Source organism: Colobus angolensis, unplaced genomic scaffold, assembly GCF_000951035.1.
Source record: "Colobus angolensis palliatus isolate OR3802 unplaced genomic scaffold, Cang.pa_1.0 Scaffold302, whole genome shotgun sequence".
Lineage (NCBI taxonomy): Eukaryota > Metazoa > Chordata > Mammalia > Primates > Cercopithecidae > Colobus > Colobus angolensis.
In genome coordinates this window covers 140,906-158,573 of record NW_012116289.1, presented here as the reverse complement: position 1 = coordinate 158,573, position 17,668 = coordinate 140,906, and the positions used below count along the sequence as shown (strand labels likewise).

The 17,668-nt window shown below is 38.4% G+C and overlaps 1 protein-coding gene across 4 annotated transcripts in view; it reads right to left on the bottom strand.

Moving 5' to 3' along the window:
* BBS9 (Bardet-Biedl syndrome 9) overlaps window positions 1-17,668 on the bottom strand; it is a 503,584-nt gene that overhangs the window by 468,561 nt on the left and 17,355 nt on the right. For all 4 annotated transcript variants that reach the window (XM_011950130.1, XM_011950131.1, XM_011950132.1 and 1 more), the window contains exons 3-4: window positions 11,382-11,532; window positions 8,589-8,653 (exon numbers count right to left, since the gene is read on the bottom strand). In XM_011950130.1, the coding sequence (XP_011805520.1) occupies window positions 8,589-8,653; window positions 11,382-11,532 (216 nt within the window). The remainder of the gene's footprint in view (window positions 1-8,588; window positions 8,654-11,381; window positions 11,533-17,668) is intronic.

Genomic DNA, 17,668 nt, shown 5'->3' with positions numbered 1-17,668 from the left:
ACTACCATCAGAGAATACTATAAACACCTCTATGCAAATAAACCAGAAAATCTAGAAGAAACTGATAAATTCCTGGACACATACACCCTCCCAAGACTAAACCAGGAGGAAGTTGAATCTCTGAATAGACCAATACAAGTTCTGAAATTGAGAAAATAATTAAGGGCCTACCAACCAAAAAACGTCCAGGACCAGACGGATTCACAGCTGAATTCTACCGTAGGTACAAAGAGGAGCTGGTACCATATCTTTTTAAACTATTCCAATCAACAGAAAAAGAAGGAATCCTCCCTAACTCATTTTATGAGGCAAGTATCATCCTGATACCAAAGCCTGGCAGAGACACAACAAAAAAAAGAAAATTTTAGACCAATATCCCTTATGAACATCGACACAAAAATCCTCAATAAAATACTGGCAAACCGAATCCAGCAGCACATCAAAAAGGTCATCCACCACGATCAAGTCAGCTTCATCCCTGGGATGCAAGGCTGGTTCAACATATGCAAATCAATAAATGTAAACCCATCATATAAACAGAACCAATGACAAAAACCACATAATTATCTCAATAGATGCAGAAAAGCCCTCTACAAAATTCAACAGCCCGTTATGCTAATAATACACGTATAAACTTCATGCTCAAATAAACTAGGTATTGATGGAACGTATCTCAAAATAGTAAGACCTACTTATGAAAAACCCACAGCCAATGTCATACTGAATGGGCAAAAACTGGAAGCATTCCCTTTGAAAACTGGCACAAGACAGGGATACCCTATTCAACATAGTGTTGGAAGTTCTGGCCAGGGCAATCAGGCAGGAGAAAGAAATAAAGGGTATTCAATTAGGAAAAGAGGAAATAAAATTGTCCCTGTTTACAGATGACATAATTGTATATTTAGAAAACCCCATCGTCTCAGCCCAAAATCTCTTTAACACGATAAGCAACTTCAGCAAAGTCTCAGGATACAAAGTCAATGTGCAAAAATCACAAGCATTCCTATACACCAATAACAGACAGAGAGCCAAATCATGAATGAACTCCCATTCACAATTGCTTCAAAGAGAACAAAATACCTAGGAATCCAACTTACGAGGGATGTGAAGGACCTCTTCAAGGAGAACTACAAACCACTGCTCAACAAAATACAAGAAGACACAAACAAATGGAAGAACATTTCATGCTCATGGATAGGAAGAATCAATATAGTCAAAATGGCCACACTGCCCAAGGTAATTTATAGATTCAATGCCATTACCATCAAGCTACCAATGACTTTCTTCACAGAATTGGAAAAAACCACTTTAAAGTTCATATGGAACCAAAAAAAAACCCACATTGCCAAGACAATCCTAAGCAAAAAGAACAAACTGGAGGCATCACGCTACCTGACTTCAAACTACACTACAAGCCTACAGTAACCAAAACAGCATGGTACAGGTACCAAAACAGAGATATAGACCAATGGAACAGAACAGAGCCCTCAGAAATAACACCACACATCTACAACCATCTGATCTTTGACAAACCTGACAAAAACAAGAAATGGGGTAAGGATTCCCTATTTGATAAATGATGCTGGGAAAACTGGCTAGCCATATGCAGAAAGTTGAAACTGGATTCCTTCCTTACACCTTATACAAAATTAATTCAAGATGGATTAGAGACTTAAATGTTAGATCTAAAACCATAAAAACCCTAGAAGAAAACCTAGGCAATACCATTCAGGACATAGGCATGGGCAAGGACTTCATGATTAAAACACCAAAAGCGATGGCAACAAAAGCCAAAATTGACAAATGAGATCTAATTAAACTAAAAAGCTTCTGCACAGCGAAAGAAACTACCATCAGAGTGAACAGGCAACCTACAGAATGGCAGAAAATTTTTGCAATCTACCCATCTGACAAAGCGCTAATATCCAGAATCTATAAAGAACTTAAACAAATTTACAAGAAAAAAACAAACAACCCCACCAAAAAGTGGGCAAAGAATATGAACAGACACTTCTCAAAAGAAGACATCTATGCAGCCAAACAGACACATGAAAAAATGCTCATCATCACTGGTCATCAGAGAAATGCAAATCAAAACCACAATGAGATACCATCTCACACCAGTTAGAATGACGATCATTAAAAAGTCAGGAAGCAACAGATACTGGAGAGGATGTGAAGAAACAGGAACAGTTTTACACTGTTGGTGGGACTGTAAACTAGTTCAACCATTGTGGAAGACAGTGTGGCAATTCCTCAAGGATCTGGAACTAGAAATACCATTTGACCCAGTGATCCCATTACTGGGTATATACCCCAAGGATTATAAATCATGCTACTATAAAGACACATGTACACATATATTTTCTGCAGCACTATTCACAATAGCAAAGACTTGGAACCAACCCAAATGTCCAACAATAATAGAGTGGATCAACAAAATGTGGCCCATATACACCATGGAATACTACGCAGTCATAAAAAGGGATGAGTTCACGTCCTTTGCAGGGACATGGATGAAGCTGGAAACCATCATTCTGAGCAAACTATCACAAGGACAGGAAACCAAACACTGCACGTTCTCACTCGAAAGTGGGAGTTGAACAATGAGAACACTTGGACACAGGGCAGGAACATCACATACTGGGGCCTGTCATGGGGTGGGAGCTAGGGGGAGGGATAGCATTAGGAGAAATACCTAATGTAAATGACAAGTTAATGGGTGCAGCAAACCAACATGGCACATGTATACCTATAAAACAAACCTGCACATTGTGCACATGTACCCTAGAACTTAAATTTTTAAAAAAGGTATTAATTGGTGTGGTGACTGTTCCATATTGCTAAAATAGTTTACAACCAATGTTTGCTATGTGAAACCCATATTCCTGGAAAGACAACCAAAATTTCAGGTACATTTCTGCTAGCTGATGAGCCATTTAAACATTTATAGAAAGATTTCATTCAATTGTCATTTTCAATGCATGTTTTCTGGTTGTATAAAAGTTTTCCCATGCAAGAGGGCTGATGTTATAACATTAGCTCTATTTGTCAAAGTATATTTTCACCAGGTAAAGAAAGCTCTTCTCAGTCCACTTACTGAGGAAAATCAACCCCTTCAAAATCTAGAACCCAAGATTGAATCTTCTGAGAATACCAGAGAAAGGCCGCCCTTGACATTTACATTGCAGCAAAACTTTGCGACCTTGAAATTTTGAGCTAATAATCTCACAACTCAAAAGCGCCCCTCCACTCTTGGAACTGTACATACATTGGAAATCTTAAAGTAAAGCTAAACAGGAAAGTTTCTCCCCAGAAGAAGATGGCATCCATGATACAGACAGCTTTTTCTCAAGATCACGGATCAAGACTTCTCTGCTATCAGGAGAGTTTTACCTATTTTTTTCTTGCTTATGCTTCCATGAACAATAGAAGTGAAAAGAGGGTCTATTGTGTGCATTCACAGGGTATACTTTCATTTGTGAAGGATTTTGCAGCCAGCCTTATACATGGATAATCTTATGCCGCAATAGATAAAAGATGAAGGCTTAATGCAGGTGAGAAGGTGAGAAATTTTAATGACACATTTGTTGCCTCATAATCAGTCAGAAACAGGACACTGGTCCACTCCTCTTAACCTACATCATAGGTTAAAGAGAACATTTCCAATAAGTCTTCATTCTTCTAAATAGGCATTTTTTGTTAGGTCTCCTTTTCCATGGTTTGAAGTAAATGAGGTAATGATTAGAAATTTATCACTCATGATAGGCTTTATAGCAGATTCTACCCTAAAGGCTACAGTCACATAACAGACTTTGTATTCTCTTATGAAAGTTACGCTAAATAATAGAACTGCTTTAGATTATTTACTGGCTAAACAGCAGTATCTGTGCACTTGCTGGCATTTCTTGTTGACCATGGAGAAATACATCACATTGGGCATTACAGAGATTCAGCTGTAGAGGACTAAGGAAGAGACTGTTTATTTAAAATGAACATCTAGCTCATTCTTTGATCTATTTAATTTTAGTTGGTTTGGTTCATGGGGACCCTGGCTAAGAAGCATGCTCCAAACTCTAGGTATTATCCTTCTGATAGTCAAAATAGTAATCTCCCCAGTGTGCTATATTCTCTTAAAAGTTTTAAATGTTTGCATGCAGCCATCTCTAGAGTGCCACATGATCTCTCTTCAACTAGAAGGACAAGAGCTTAAAAAGATGTGTGACCATGAGGCACTGTAACCTATGAATGACATCCTGAGATCAGAAACCCAAAATTGATGTTAACTGAGAGTAGAATTAAGGCCCTAAGTTTTGGTCACACTTACCTATGTGAGAACCTGACTAAAAGGGGAAAATTTCAAAATGAAATTATGGAAGGCCATTGTTTTGGACTAAGCTCATGCACTAAGTCCCAACAGACAAGACCAAGACAAAATGAAGTCACTCATGCTAAATGTGACACAATCAAACTAATATCTCAAGGAAACACATAGCTCCTAGAACAGACCAGGTTTTGTTTTTCTCCTATAAACAGGACATTCCAGCATAAGGAAGTACCCTCTACTCTAACCTTTACAAAAAAAAAAAAAACCTGAATTCCTTGTTCCGACCTTACAAAACCCATTGTTCTGCTATTTCCCAGTGGGTTTTGAGATGAAATAAGAACATTTACGATGGTGATGGTGACATCAATGATTAGTTGTGGTCAATCTCTCAAAATTGAGAGGATGACCAAGAGGGGAAAATTGTTAAATCAAGTTTAGCCTAAAGCTGCCTCCTTACATATTTTAAGTTCAGCCGAAAGGTTTCTCTGTACATAGTGAACTATAACCTAAACGGAGGTATAAATAGACTGTAACCCACTCTTGTGCCAATCACCAAGTTTTCGCCAAAGGAGGCCAGTTGTTCAAACCATGTTCAAATAAGGTAAACATCAAGCTGTAACCAAGCTGACCGTTTCTGTACCTCATTCCGTTTTCTGTATATCACTTACCCTTTTCTGTCTGTCACTTTCCTTTTTCTGTCTATAAATCATCTTCTACCACTTGGCTGCGGTGGAGTCTCTCTGAGCCTACTACGGTTCAAGAGGCTGCCCAATTCACAAATCATTTTTTGCTCAATTAAACTGTTAAATTTCATTTGACTAAGGTTTTTCTTTTAACAACATCTACAACCAGATCAATCCCTCTGAACAAGAAAAGCACTTATATACATGCCTGCTAGCCAAAATGCAAGCAGGAACATTAGGAACTCATGTCAATGAACATAGGTGTCAGCAGCCAATATTTAAACAAATTTGGCATGAAATGACATTAGGCTTTGGGTAAAAACTCCAAATGCATTGATACATCTTAAATTTCAGGTAATAGCACTTTAAAACTTAATAATGCAACTATGGAGAAAAAGACAATTTTCCTTAGATAACTACCTTGGAATAAAATAAGTATTTGGAAATCTAATATTTCTGACCATTTTCTCCCTAAAAAGGCATCAGTGACATAATATTAAAATTATTTACATAGGTTTTTACCCTGGGATATATGGACTGAATATAGCATATATGATTATAGTCTACATAAAATTATTATAAATTTAGAAAATTAGAAAATACATGAATATTCAAACATTTATGTAACAGGCCTTACTTAAACAAGATCTGATTTAAACCAAAAAATTCTCTGGAAAATCAAAGGTCACTTTGACAACAGTTTTCAGTGCAATTTTAGGTAACTGCTGAGCAATCTAAGGACGTTAAACACAAAGCCATTACAGATTAAGTAAAGGTGCACTGCGTTAAATAACCAAGTTAGATTACATAAGCCTGTCAAAAGTAAAGAACCACATCTTTTTTGCCCTCCTTATGGAAACCATTAAAATTCTATAAATATGTCAGATGCTTAGTAAATGCTTCTTGAGAAGTACACTTTTTTTGGAAAATAATATTTAAAACAACACAATCAGTATGGCTTACACTCACACATCTGTAACCATTTATTCAGAAACTGAAGCCCATCAGAAAGAAATCTGAGATGCCATGTGATGCTTTCTCTTCACCACAGTATGATAAGATAGGCCAACTTCAGGTCAGCAAGACCCTGCTTTTTCTCTATATTAAGCATACATTTGATGACACATAACCCACCAAAAAGAAGTTAGCAAAATACCCTCTGACTATTAAGGGTTGTTAGGTATGTCCAGGAGATTGACCTTAGAAGGTCTCCTCTAGTTTGCCTCAAATCTTTTTTAGAAAACAAAAAATATTTGAGAAGGGAGCAGTTGAAGAAAAGGATGTCAAGTTCAGCTCACACGTTTGTCTGCTGACACTAGTGGTTTCACTTAAATTAGAAAATGTTTGTGCTTCCCCTGTTACAGTAAAAGCTAGGTAAAAGTTCAGTCTGGAACTTCAAGAAACATATTCAAGAGAACAAAAACATTAACTTCCCATGCCTCTCAATTTAAGCCAAGCCAGGAAAAATATACAAATTGTCAGCCCACAAATATCAAAAGAGGCTGAAGAAATGAGAGACAGAAGGGAACTGAGGTGGGGTAAAAGAGAATGTAGTTTGGACAACTCTTAGTGTCCAGAGAATACAAAGCTTTTAAATGAACAAAGAATAAAAGAGCAATAATATCACCATTCCCATAGCAAATAACTTTCTTTGTCAACACTTACTTGAAGGAGGATACCAATGTGCCATAAACAAATTGTCGCCTACTATGCCAGTTTCTTTCAGTAGGTTTTTTTGATAAGTACACATTTTATCCCTTGTCTGTGCTCTAAGCCCTAGTGGAACTCCAGAGGCATCTGTCTTTCTGGCCCATAGTTGGAGCAGGACCAGGGAAGGCCTAGTGTCTAATCGAATTTCTAGTTTCTAAGATACCCTCCTCTCTGCCCTGCTTAGCGCCCCCCATGGAGCCTTCAGAAGGAATTAATTCCCAAAGAAGTATTCTGGGTAACTATAACTGTAGGCAAGTTCTCCTCCATGGCTTGTGTATCCCACTTAGGAAAATAACAGGCTTACAGTCAAAAACAGAGGAACAACTAGACCCATGCAATAAAGTAACCTATATCGTATGAAAATACCTTCTCCATTTACTCTGGCATACTAAATAAATGCCCTGTCACTAGGAGGAGCAACATGAAACCATGTCCTTTACCATAAAATCAATGACAGCACACTTTATCAGGCCTCTGACATAAACAGAGTGGGAAATAAAATGATAGTGTAACAGAGAAGGGAACGAAAACAGCACATGGTGAAGAATAATAAAGAAAGTCACCGTCAGTTGCCTCAGCACTACCCAGAAATTTGTTCATTCATTCATTCAACAAGTATTTACTGGATGTCTACCACACACCACGCCAGGTTAGCAAGCCTGCCTTAGAAATCTAAAAGATCTTCACCCTGAAAAGGGACTGCCTAAGAAATTCCAACTCAGTGAGTAAATATGCATCATTACTCAAATTGAAAGCAAAATACAAAGAAAGCCCAAATCAAGAGAATAAGTCTGAGAAATCCAAATCCTAGAAGCTAACAACATTTACAGCAAGCTCCAAAGGAGAGGATCTCTGGTACAAGGAACAGCCTCACAGACACTTAGTTTTCTCATACCCATAAAAAAATGCCCCCGGCCGGGCGCGGTGGCTCAAGCCTGTAATCCCAGCACTTTGAGAGGCCGAGGCGGGTGGATCACGAGGTCAGGAGATCAAGACCATCCTGGCTAACATGGTGAAACCCCGTGTCTACTAAAAATACAAAAAACTAGCCGGGCGTGGTGGCGGACGCCTGTAGTCCCAGCTACTCGGAGGCTGAGGCTGGAGAATGGCGTGAACCCTGGAGGCAGAGCTTGCAGTGAGCCGAGATCGCGCGGGCGACACAGCAAGACTCCATCTCAAAAAAAAAAAAAAAAAATGCCCCCAACACTGACGTCCATTAAAATAACTCTCAACTTGAACTAAACTTACCTAATAACTGAAATAAAAATTTTTAAGTTATATCTTACATTTAATAAAGGCCAAAATAAAATATAATGAAAACCAAACCATATACTATAATTTTAATAAAAACCAAACCACATCCTATACTTGTACCCACAGAACCATGTCAGAGAATAAAACCTGATGAAGCCTGACTAAGTGAAGACAACCAAAAACCAAGAAATTGGAAGTGTAAAGAGAAAATACTTGAGGTTCACCAAAGAAAATGTACTTCAAACCACTATGACTTAGCATCTAATCAATTTTGTTACTGTAGAACATTTCTTAAGACTCAAGTGTCCTAAGTACCCAGAATTGGCCTATATTAGTCACAGCCAATCCTGGAAACAATTCTGGAGAGGCAGGTGATTAAGAGGAATCCTCTGCTAGAAAGATACATATACACAGAAACGGTAGACCATGAAAATGTAATAGTCTAAGTATCTGAAAGAATAAATGAAAAATGGGAAAATGCTAACCAAGACAAGAAAATATTCAACTAAATGTTTTGTGTTCTCTACCAAGTTGGCACTACGGAATATCTATTCTTATATAACATTAAGCCCAATTTGTAATATAAATCCTACATTGGTAAAAATGTTTCTTACCTGAGACAGAGTAGACACAAAGTTTTCTAGAATGTAACACAGCCAAATGTAGCATTTCAGTACCTCTGAAAAACAGAGAAAGTTTTTAAAGCTTTCCAATATTAGTTTTAGATGTAACCAAAAAGTTGTAAAATAATTTCAAAAACATCTCATAACCACAGCCACTGTGAGTAAACAAAACAATTCATTAGATAACATTCTAATATTTTTCAGATAACTGAAAAATAAATATAACGATAAACAACCAATCTGACAACCCCAGAGGCTCAAGTACTCTGCCTCAAGACACTGCCTTCAGATTGAAGCCAACAGAGCTTCCAAGAAAAAGTCAGATGTCAGGTCCCTCCCTAAGTGCTATTTCTTTCAATAAAGAAATCCAAGTTCTAGTCCTGGCTTTCTGACTAATTCACCTGTGACTTTGGGCAAGTCATTTAAATCTCCCTGAGCCTATTTCTCATGAAAAATAAGAGGTTCAATGAAATGAAATAAAATAATGTGAAAGCATCCTGTAAAGGTTAAAACATCACAAAACACCAACCATTGTTAGAAGTAGCATATATATCACTTCCATCTCTGAAATTGTATTAAAAGTATTGAAAATATTTCCATGTGGACTAAATCTCAAATAGAAATAAACTACCAATATCACGGCTACGATTCCCGGCCTATCTCAAGTGGTTTCCAGAAACAGTAGCATGGCACAGTCTAGAGATCCTAAATTCAGTTTTCAAGGATCAAGCCAGGGGTTGTTAATGAGTAAAGGGTGTAAATGGCTGTGATTAACTGGAGACTGAGACCAGACTAAAGGAGGTGGCTATTACTTGGTTCTGGGCTTGTGGCCAGAGCCCCACATTTTTCAAGAAAAGCCAGAAAGCAGGGATTTTATGTGAAATCTCTTGGTTCTTAAATGTTGGCAGCTCTTTTAAATTTAAAATACTAAGCAGGTAGCCAGGTGTAGTGGCTCACACCTGTAATCCCAGCACTTTGGGAGGCTGAAGGGGGGTGGATCTCCTGAGGTCAGAAGTTCGAGACCAACCTGGCCAACATGGTGAAACCCCGTCTCTACTAAAAATACAAAAATTAGCCCGGCATGGTGGCACGTGCCTGCAGTCCCAGCTACTTGGGAGGCTGAGGCAGGAGAATTGCTTGAATCTGGGAGGCGGAGATTGCAGCAAGCTCAGATCGTGCCATTGCACTCCAGTCTGGGTGACGAGAGTGAAACTCCATCTCGAAATACAATACAATACAGAGCAGGCTCACATGTACAAGCAGGTCTCCAGTGTGCAACCCCTATACAGACTCTGTTCTAAATTGCAAGGACTATAATCGAAGTCTGCAGACCTAGATGGGGGTTCTGACTCTGCACCTTACTGTATATATGATCATTTAAACTTTCAGAGTGTTAGTATCTTATTTAGAAATAAGAATCTTATTAGATAACATCTGTAAAACATTGTTAGAATTAATATATACTCATAATTTGCTCTACTAGTAGAAAATGCAAACATACATGACTATCACATAATCAGTATCACCTTTGGAAATTTTGTATATGTGCCCTGGACATTCAAAACGAGTTTTCCACCATGCTTAGGAAAAGAGCATGATGTCACAGAAAGGCCTAGTATACTATCTACTTATTAACGTTAACTTCCTCCCCTTCCAATGCGATCACATAGATGAGGGCTAGACTTAAAGACTACTATACAGAAAGTTTATTGGTTGTGTTTCAGTTTTTTTAATGCTAAGGTAAAAACGGTTTTTAGAGGGAAGAATGGTTTTGTCTCCTTACTTTGTAAATCCATCACATCTAATATGTCCTAGGTACATCATGGGCACTTCATCATCATCTGCTTTTAAATGGAGTAGATATTTACCAACCACATCAGTCACAAAGCATAAAAGTCTCATGTCATATCCTGGCCTAAAGCATCTAAGCTACAGCTTCCCAACAGAATAAAACATATCACTAGAAGAGGGTGAGTGGTTGTTTGGTTTTCAAGCAGGAGTTAGGGCCCTGACTAAATGGCCCCTGGGGCCAATAAATTATGATAAACAAATGCAGAATGCCAAAATCCAGAGCTTAGGGCACTGCCCAGATTTAAAAAGCAAAAGGGAGCTCAAAAAGAGGAGGCAAACCAACTCTGGCTACTTGATAAGCGTTCATCATATTTTTCAACGATTAAGAAATACAAGCTTAATTATAAGACAGTTTGTGTATGAAAATAAGAGGATCAGCAATATAATCAGTAAATAAAAAGCAGACATATTACCCAAAGTTCAAACTAATAAACGTTTTTCTAAAATAAATTAGATTTAAGAATAAAGTACTTTGAAACAAAGCTCTTGTAGGGGGAAGACTTACTTTGTAGGTTGAACTGACTTCTTTCAAGAAGCAATAGGGCCTCTCTACCCCAAATAAGTATTCATTTTAAAAACTCAACGCTATGAACCAAAAAGTAATGGTTATCTGCTATTTCATCTAATTATGTAAATAGATACTTCTTATTTATTTCTTTATTTGGTTATTTTCAAAAGCTTATCTGTTTGTCTTTAAGCTTCTGATAATGTCAGGCATCTTAAGTCTATTACTATTAAAAGACCCTAAATTATTATATCTTAAATGTATAGCTTCCACATAAAATGCATGCCATACATGAGAAACACCTAGGTGACAATATCCAGAAAATATATTTAATTCATGGATGGTCTTCTTTGAAAAATGCACAAAAGTGACCCAGCAAAGGATTGACATACTCCAAGTAAAATACCAGAATTAGTGGGCTTACTTACGAAACAAACTTTCCTACTTCCACTTGAAGTACTGGATCTCGTAGATCCACTTCTAGAAGCAAATCTTCAGCTTGAGCTCCATCTCCTGTTTTTGCAGGATGGGGGCTAAAGATCCTTAGGTATCCCATAAAGCTACCCACAATTATTTTATCTGTAGAGAGTTTTTTTTAAAAAAAAAAAAAAAAAAAAAGAGGAAGAAACAAACATTAGCAAATCTCTTAAGAAATAAGCTTTCTAATGTGTAAAAGATAAATCTAAAAATTAAAAGAATTCAGTCTTGCTTTATATACAAAGGCCACTCTGTCAAAGAAGGTATAATTAAAGTGTACTTATTTTAATAACACACGAGCTTTCATAAATAGCTTTACATCCCTACACTAAAATGTACTAACATATTGCATTTTTTCCTAAACCTTTATTTGGTATCGAAGTCACAATTTAACTCAATCAAAGCAAGCCCCTTTATCAAAGAACTAGTACAATGTTGTAAACTGATTCCATCATAGAGGTCAACTCTATAACTGGTTATGGCTGTTGAAAACACTGTATTAAAAAGGATTCTGAGTCATCACTAGATAGAGTGCGTTGATTAGCAATGCCTCACCTTAAGTACAAGAAAGGGAAATGATAGAATGGGTGTTATAAGTTAAATTGTGTCCCACCCAAAAAAAGATATGTTAAAGTCATAACCCGAGGTACCTCTGAATGTGATCTGATTTGGAAACACAGTCTTTGCACATGTAATCAAGTTAAAATGAGGTCACAGTTAATTAGGTGTGTGATCGAACTCAATTAATGTCCTTTAAGAGGACAGAACAGAGACAAAGAGGGAATGCCATGCAAAGCTGGGTGCAGTGGCATGCCTCTTTAGTCCCAGCTACTTGGGAGGCTGAGGTGGAAGGACTGCTTGAGCCAAGGAGTTCAAAGCTGCAGTGAGCTATAATCGTGCCACTGTACTCTAGCCTGGGCGAAAGAACAAGACCTTGTAACTGGAGGAAAAAAAAAAATGCTGGATGCAATGGCTCAGGCCTGTAATCCTAGCACTTTGGGAGGCCGAGGCAGGTGGATCACCTGAGATCAGAGTTCGAGACCAGTCTGGCCAACATGTTGAAACCCTGTCTCTACTAAAAATACAAAAATTATCTGGGTGTGGTGGTGCACCTGTAATCCCAGCTACCCAGGAGGCTAAGGCAGAAGAATCGCTGGAATCCGGGAGGTGGAGGCTGCAGTGAGCCAAGATAGTGCCACTGTACTCTAGCCTGGGTGACAGAGCGAGACTCCATCTCAAGAAAAAAAAAAAAATCCTCATAATAACCCTATGAGAGAGGTATAATCTTGGGAACTTCAATACTGGAGACCTACAAGGTCTGCTAGAGTCATGCCCATTCCTGTCCCCACTAAAGGCTTGTTCAGTTCAACTCTGCCTGCATTTGGGAAAGCTATCTTACATTCATTTCAGTACCTTCTGTACTTAAATTTATCAGTTTCCTGCCACTTGTGGCCAAAAAAAAAAGATAACTGATATAGAAATGAGCACTAAAAAATAAACTGCAGGCATGAAAACATGCAAGCATATTTGGAATTGGTTCTTCCTTTTTTTTTTTTTCCTTTGAGATAGGGTCTCACTCTGTTGCCCAGGCTTGAGTACTGTGATGCAATCACAGCTTGTTGCAGCCTCAACCTCCCAGGCTCAATTGATCCTCCCACCTCAGCCTCCTGAGTAGCTGGGAATACAGGCATGTGCCACCATGCCCAGCTAATTTTTGTATTTTTTGTAGGGATGTGGTTTCGACATGTTATCTGGGCTGGTCTCAAACTTCTGGACTCAAGCCATCTACCTGCCTTGGCCTCCAAAGTATGGGAATTGGTTCTTGACCTGAAATGGGGTACAAAACAGTAAGATTCTTTGTGGGGACAAGAGTGACTTTATTTTAAATGCTAATCTGCCATGTGACTCCTGACTAAACTCGAGTCAAAGAACTCCTCCAAGATCTCTAGCTGATGTATTACTCTTTATGCAGAAACACCTATTCATTGTTAAGTTTTGCCTTTCCTCCAAAACAGCACTTGATATTGCTGTATATATCATAGGGTGTGACACTCATAGCCACCTGCACATTCTTTCCAGAGCATGTATACTTTTATTCCCCAAGATACAAGCCCTAGGTCTGGGGGTTGTGGTGTGGCGAGCTACCTGTCTTGCAACTGCCCAGGACATTTCTGCCCGTAAGTTCAGCTAATAAATCACCATATACTGACAAACTGGATTTGTCTGCCTCAATCTTTGGTTCTCAGCTCCTTCAGTATTTGGGGGCCACTTTAAATAAATGCCCTTTCACAGAACACTCTCATTCATGTTCTAGGTGGGGTTAAGTAGCACTGTACATTGTAACAGAACAATTAATCAAGTTATCATCTCTAGTCATCTGAGACTCTGTGCCCACTGCAGGTGAAACTCTAGTAGACCGGAAAGCTGCTGCCATAGGCCAACTGAACAAGGCGGAACAGCAAACCACATGTAAGATAGCTTTATCGAAGGGCACTGGATAATTTAAAATAAAAGAATGATAGGTTTAAATCTCAAAATTGTCATCTAAGGGTAAAGAATAAACTCAGGGTCTTTGGTACTCTGCAGAAACATTTCTCACCACTTACGACTCAGATAGTGGGGTTTAACCACTGAGAAGCTAATTCAGAGACTGATTCTTTAAGTTTTAAATTACAATAACAAATGACTTGACAAATCTCTCCAGCCTTCTTAAGTAAAAGTAAAGGCACTGATCAGGAAGAATGGAATTATACTGTTATAATGGAGTCCAGAAGGGTTGGAGAAGACTTAAACCTTTAAACCTTCCTAAAATATTCCCCACTAAGCTTCCCATGTATCTGTCTGCCCTAAATCCCCACTTTTACTCTCTAAATAACCAAGACTCATGGATAGGTCAACATAGCCCTGTCTTCAGGGATAAGAGGAGGTCAGGATGGCCAAGTCCACAAGGTAACAAGCTAACCCACTGAAACAAAATGTATATGTATGATTATTAAAATACTTTGCAGGACTATTATAGTAACCAGATCTCAGATAAGTCTGACTCTCACAGATTTCAGGCTACAATTAAATATGGGATTCCCCAGGAATTAATGAACATGCAGGCATTAAATGAAAAGCCATTAGTCAGTCTCATTTGCTTTCTACTCCAATTCTAGTAATAAACTTTCCCTCTAGGCCACAGGTTGGCATATAATCTAAATTGTATTATTCAGATCCTCTCTCTCCCCCTCATTCTCACTATCTCTCTCAAGAGTCTGAATCTTGAGTTGAGAGAATTAGGAAAGTAAGTACCACTTTAAATGCATGGGGTGTTCAATTTCAATTGTACTATCAAGATTAACAAGGAATCTTCCTGTGTTTTACTCGGCTTCTTCTAAAGCAATTTCAGGATCCCTGCAACTCTTCTCTGACTGTGTGACCACCTACAAGAAAAGTAGAGGTCAACTGACATTACTGTTTCAACTTCCCAACTTGACCTGCAAATTTCTCTACATCTGTAAAGATTCTTACCTTCTTTCCTCTGTCACTGTGGAAAAAAGTTTCCACATCTGTTCAAGATTAACCTTCCATCTGCACACCTGATCTCATCTCTGACTGTCCTCTCTGGGTCCCTGCTCCATCAATGAAACCCTCTATCCTACACTGAATTTTTCCCACTTCCCTCGACCCTTCATGGCCTCCAAATCATCCTCCTGCCTTCTTCCATTCACAGCTAAGTTTCTTTAAAGAGCCATAAATAGTCTCCCCCGCTCCCACTCACTCCCCATTCATACACTGAAAACCTAGATTTCATTACCACTGTGCCCACGCATCCACTCTTGTCACAGACACTAATGAACCACTTGCTGCTAAAGAGCATGATAACTTTTAGGCCAGGCTCAGTGGCTCATGCCGATAATCCCAGCACTTTGGAAGGCCAAGGCTGGAGGATCACTTGAGCCCAGGAAGTTCAAGACCAGCCTGGGCAACACAAGTAGACACTGTCTCTACAAAAAAATAAAATAAATAAAAATTAGCCAGGCATGGTGGGGCACACCTGAGAGGTTGAGGCTGCAGTGAGCCATGATCACGCCAGTACATTCCATCCTGGGCAGCAGAGCAAGACCCTGTCTCAATTAAAAAAAAAAAAAAAGAAAGAAAAGCCAGGTGCGGTGGCTCACGCCTGTAATCCCAGCAGTTTGGGAGGCCGAGGCAGATGGATCACCTGAGGTCAGGAGTTCAAGATCAGACTGGACAGCATGGCAAAACCTTGTCTCTACCAAAAATACAAAAATTAGCTGGGCATGGTGGCAGGCACCTGTAATCCTAGCTACTTAGGAGGCTAAGGCAGGAGAATTGCTTGAACCGGGGAGGTGGAGGTTGCAGTGAGCCAAGATTGCACCACTGCACTCCAGCCTGGGCCACAGAGTGAGACTCTGTCTTATAAAAAAAACAAAAAAAGAAGAAGAAGAAGAAGAAAAATTAAAAAAAAAAAAAAAAACCTTTCAGTCCTCATATCATTACACCTTGCTTCTCAGGTACCAGCCTAATTAGTTTTTCTGCCTCTCTGCCTGCTCTTTTCAGAATCTATTACTCTTCTCACACTTCCCCTGTTGATCCCCATATTCTCCAGGTTACAGTCCTATACGTCCTCCCTTCTTATTTCAACTTCTCTCCCTGTGCATTTTCACCTGTTCTCAGATCTCCAAACATAAACACCATATTGTTCATCCCCAAATCTCTACCTCTATTCGGTATACTAGACGTTTCTATCTTAAACAGAGCATATCCAAAACTGCTCTTGTTAACTTTCCATTCTATAAGATCAACAAAAATAATTCTCGAACTTGAGAATGCCAGCATTCAGTTTTGGAGCTTATCAAAAATTAGGATACCTAAGTCACACCCCTGGATAATACCTGGATAATACAATCTTATAGCATCTCATGTGTCTGGGATGGAAAATCTTCATACATCACAACCACCCCAGGATATTATGACACAGGTATCCAGGCTTTGGAACACAACGATCAGTGTTTTTGTCTATGTGGAACACACATATGTAATGATTTTTGTATAGCAAGCTTCAGAAAACAAAGGAAGCTGCTCACAGCTCCCCACAAACTGTGAGGGAAGCAGTATCTCAGCATATTGGTAACCTACTGGTGGCACCCCAGTAAGAAGCTCCAATAGAAATGAATGAGTGAACAGTATGTTATTCAGATAATCAGTAAGTATAGTTTCCAACCAAGCTGAACTTTAGATAGTTTGGGCAAAAGTAGGTTTGAAATTGTTCTCTCTGGCAGGTATTTCTGTGGCATGACTCTTACTTGGCCAAATAATTGGGGAATCACATGCTTTAACAGATAGTGGGGGCAGAGGCAGGGTTGAGGAACCTCCCAATACCCTCTGAATAGAAGGCCTTCCCATCTCCTATCAGTGGAAAATGAGGAACCAAACTTTCCTTCAAAACAACTTAGCAGGTGCTCAGTGCAGTTTAGTACTCCCACTCTTCTGCTTTACCAACACAGTTTTCTCCTTCCACATTTTCCTGCAGATTCCACTGTTTTAATTATAGGCAAGAAAAACAATTTTTAAAAAATGTAAGGGGATAATATTTATATGCAGTAAACCAAAGAAGAGTTATAATAAGTTTTCTTTTTAAGAGGCTAATGACTATCTGGATTACCAAAAAAAAAAGCCCATGACTATAAACCAAATACAAATTTCAAATAGCAATGATACAATAATACAGAATCAAACTGTTTTAAAGGTCACTTAAAAAGCATAAAGATGCATAAGAATAAGCTAGGATGTAGGCTTTAGTATTATAATATGATAATGAAAGCAATGATTTAACAATTGTTTTCTACCACCAAATAGAGCTAGTATAGTTTCATTATGGTATGAATGGTTTCCAGGTCCAATAAAAAATGTATTTTTCTTGTAAAGAATTTCTACAAAAGGAAATTTTCCAAAATTCAAAATATTTTACTAACTCTCCCCTACAAGACCAAATTTTGATACAAATGAAGTGATGCCACATAATTTGTACTAAATTCCAGCAAACAATATGACAGAATCAGTACAAACCAGAACATAAACAAAACAGAAAGACGATTGTTAACAGTCTGTTACCTATTACTTATTTAAAAAAAACCTTCAAAATTAAGTACAATTAAGATAGTTCAATTAAGTTCTAAAAAGTACATATTTTGAAAAGCAAGTCATTTTTTTTTTATCTTTTTTTTTTTTT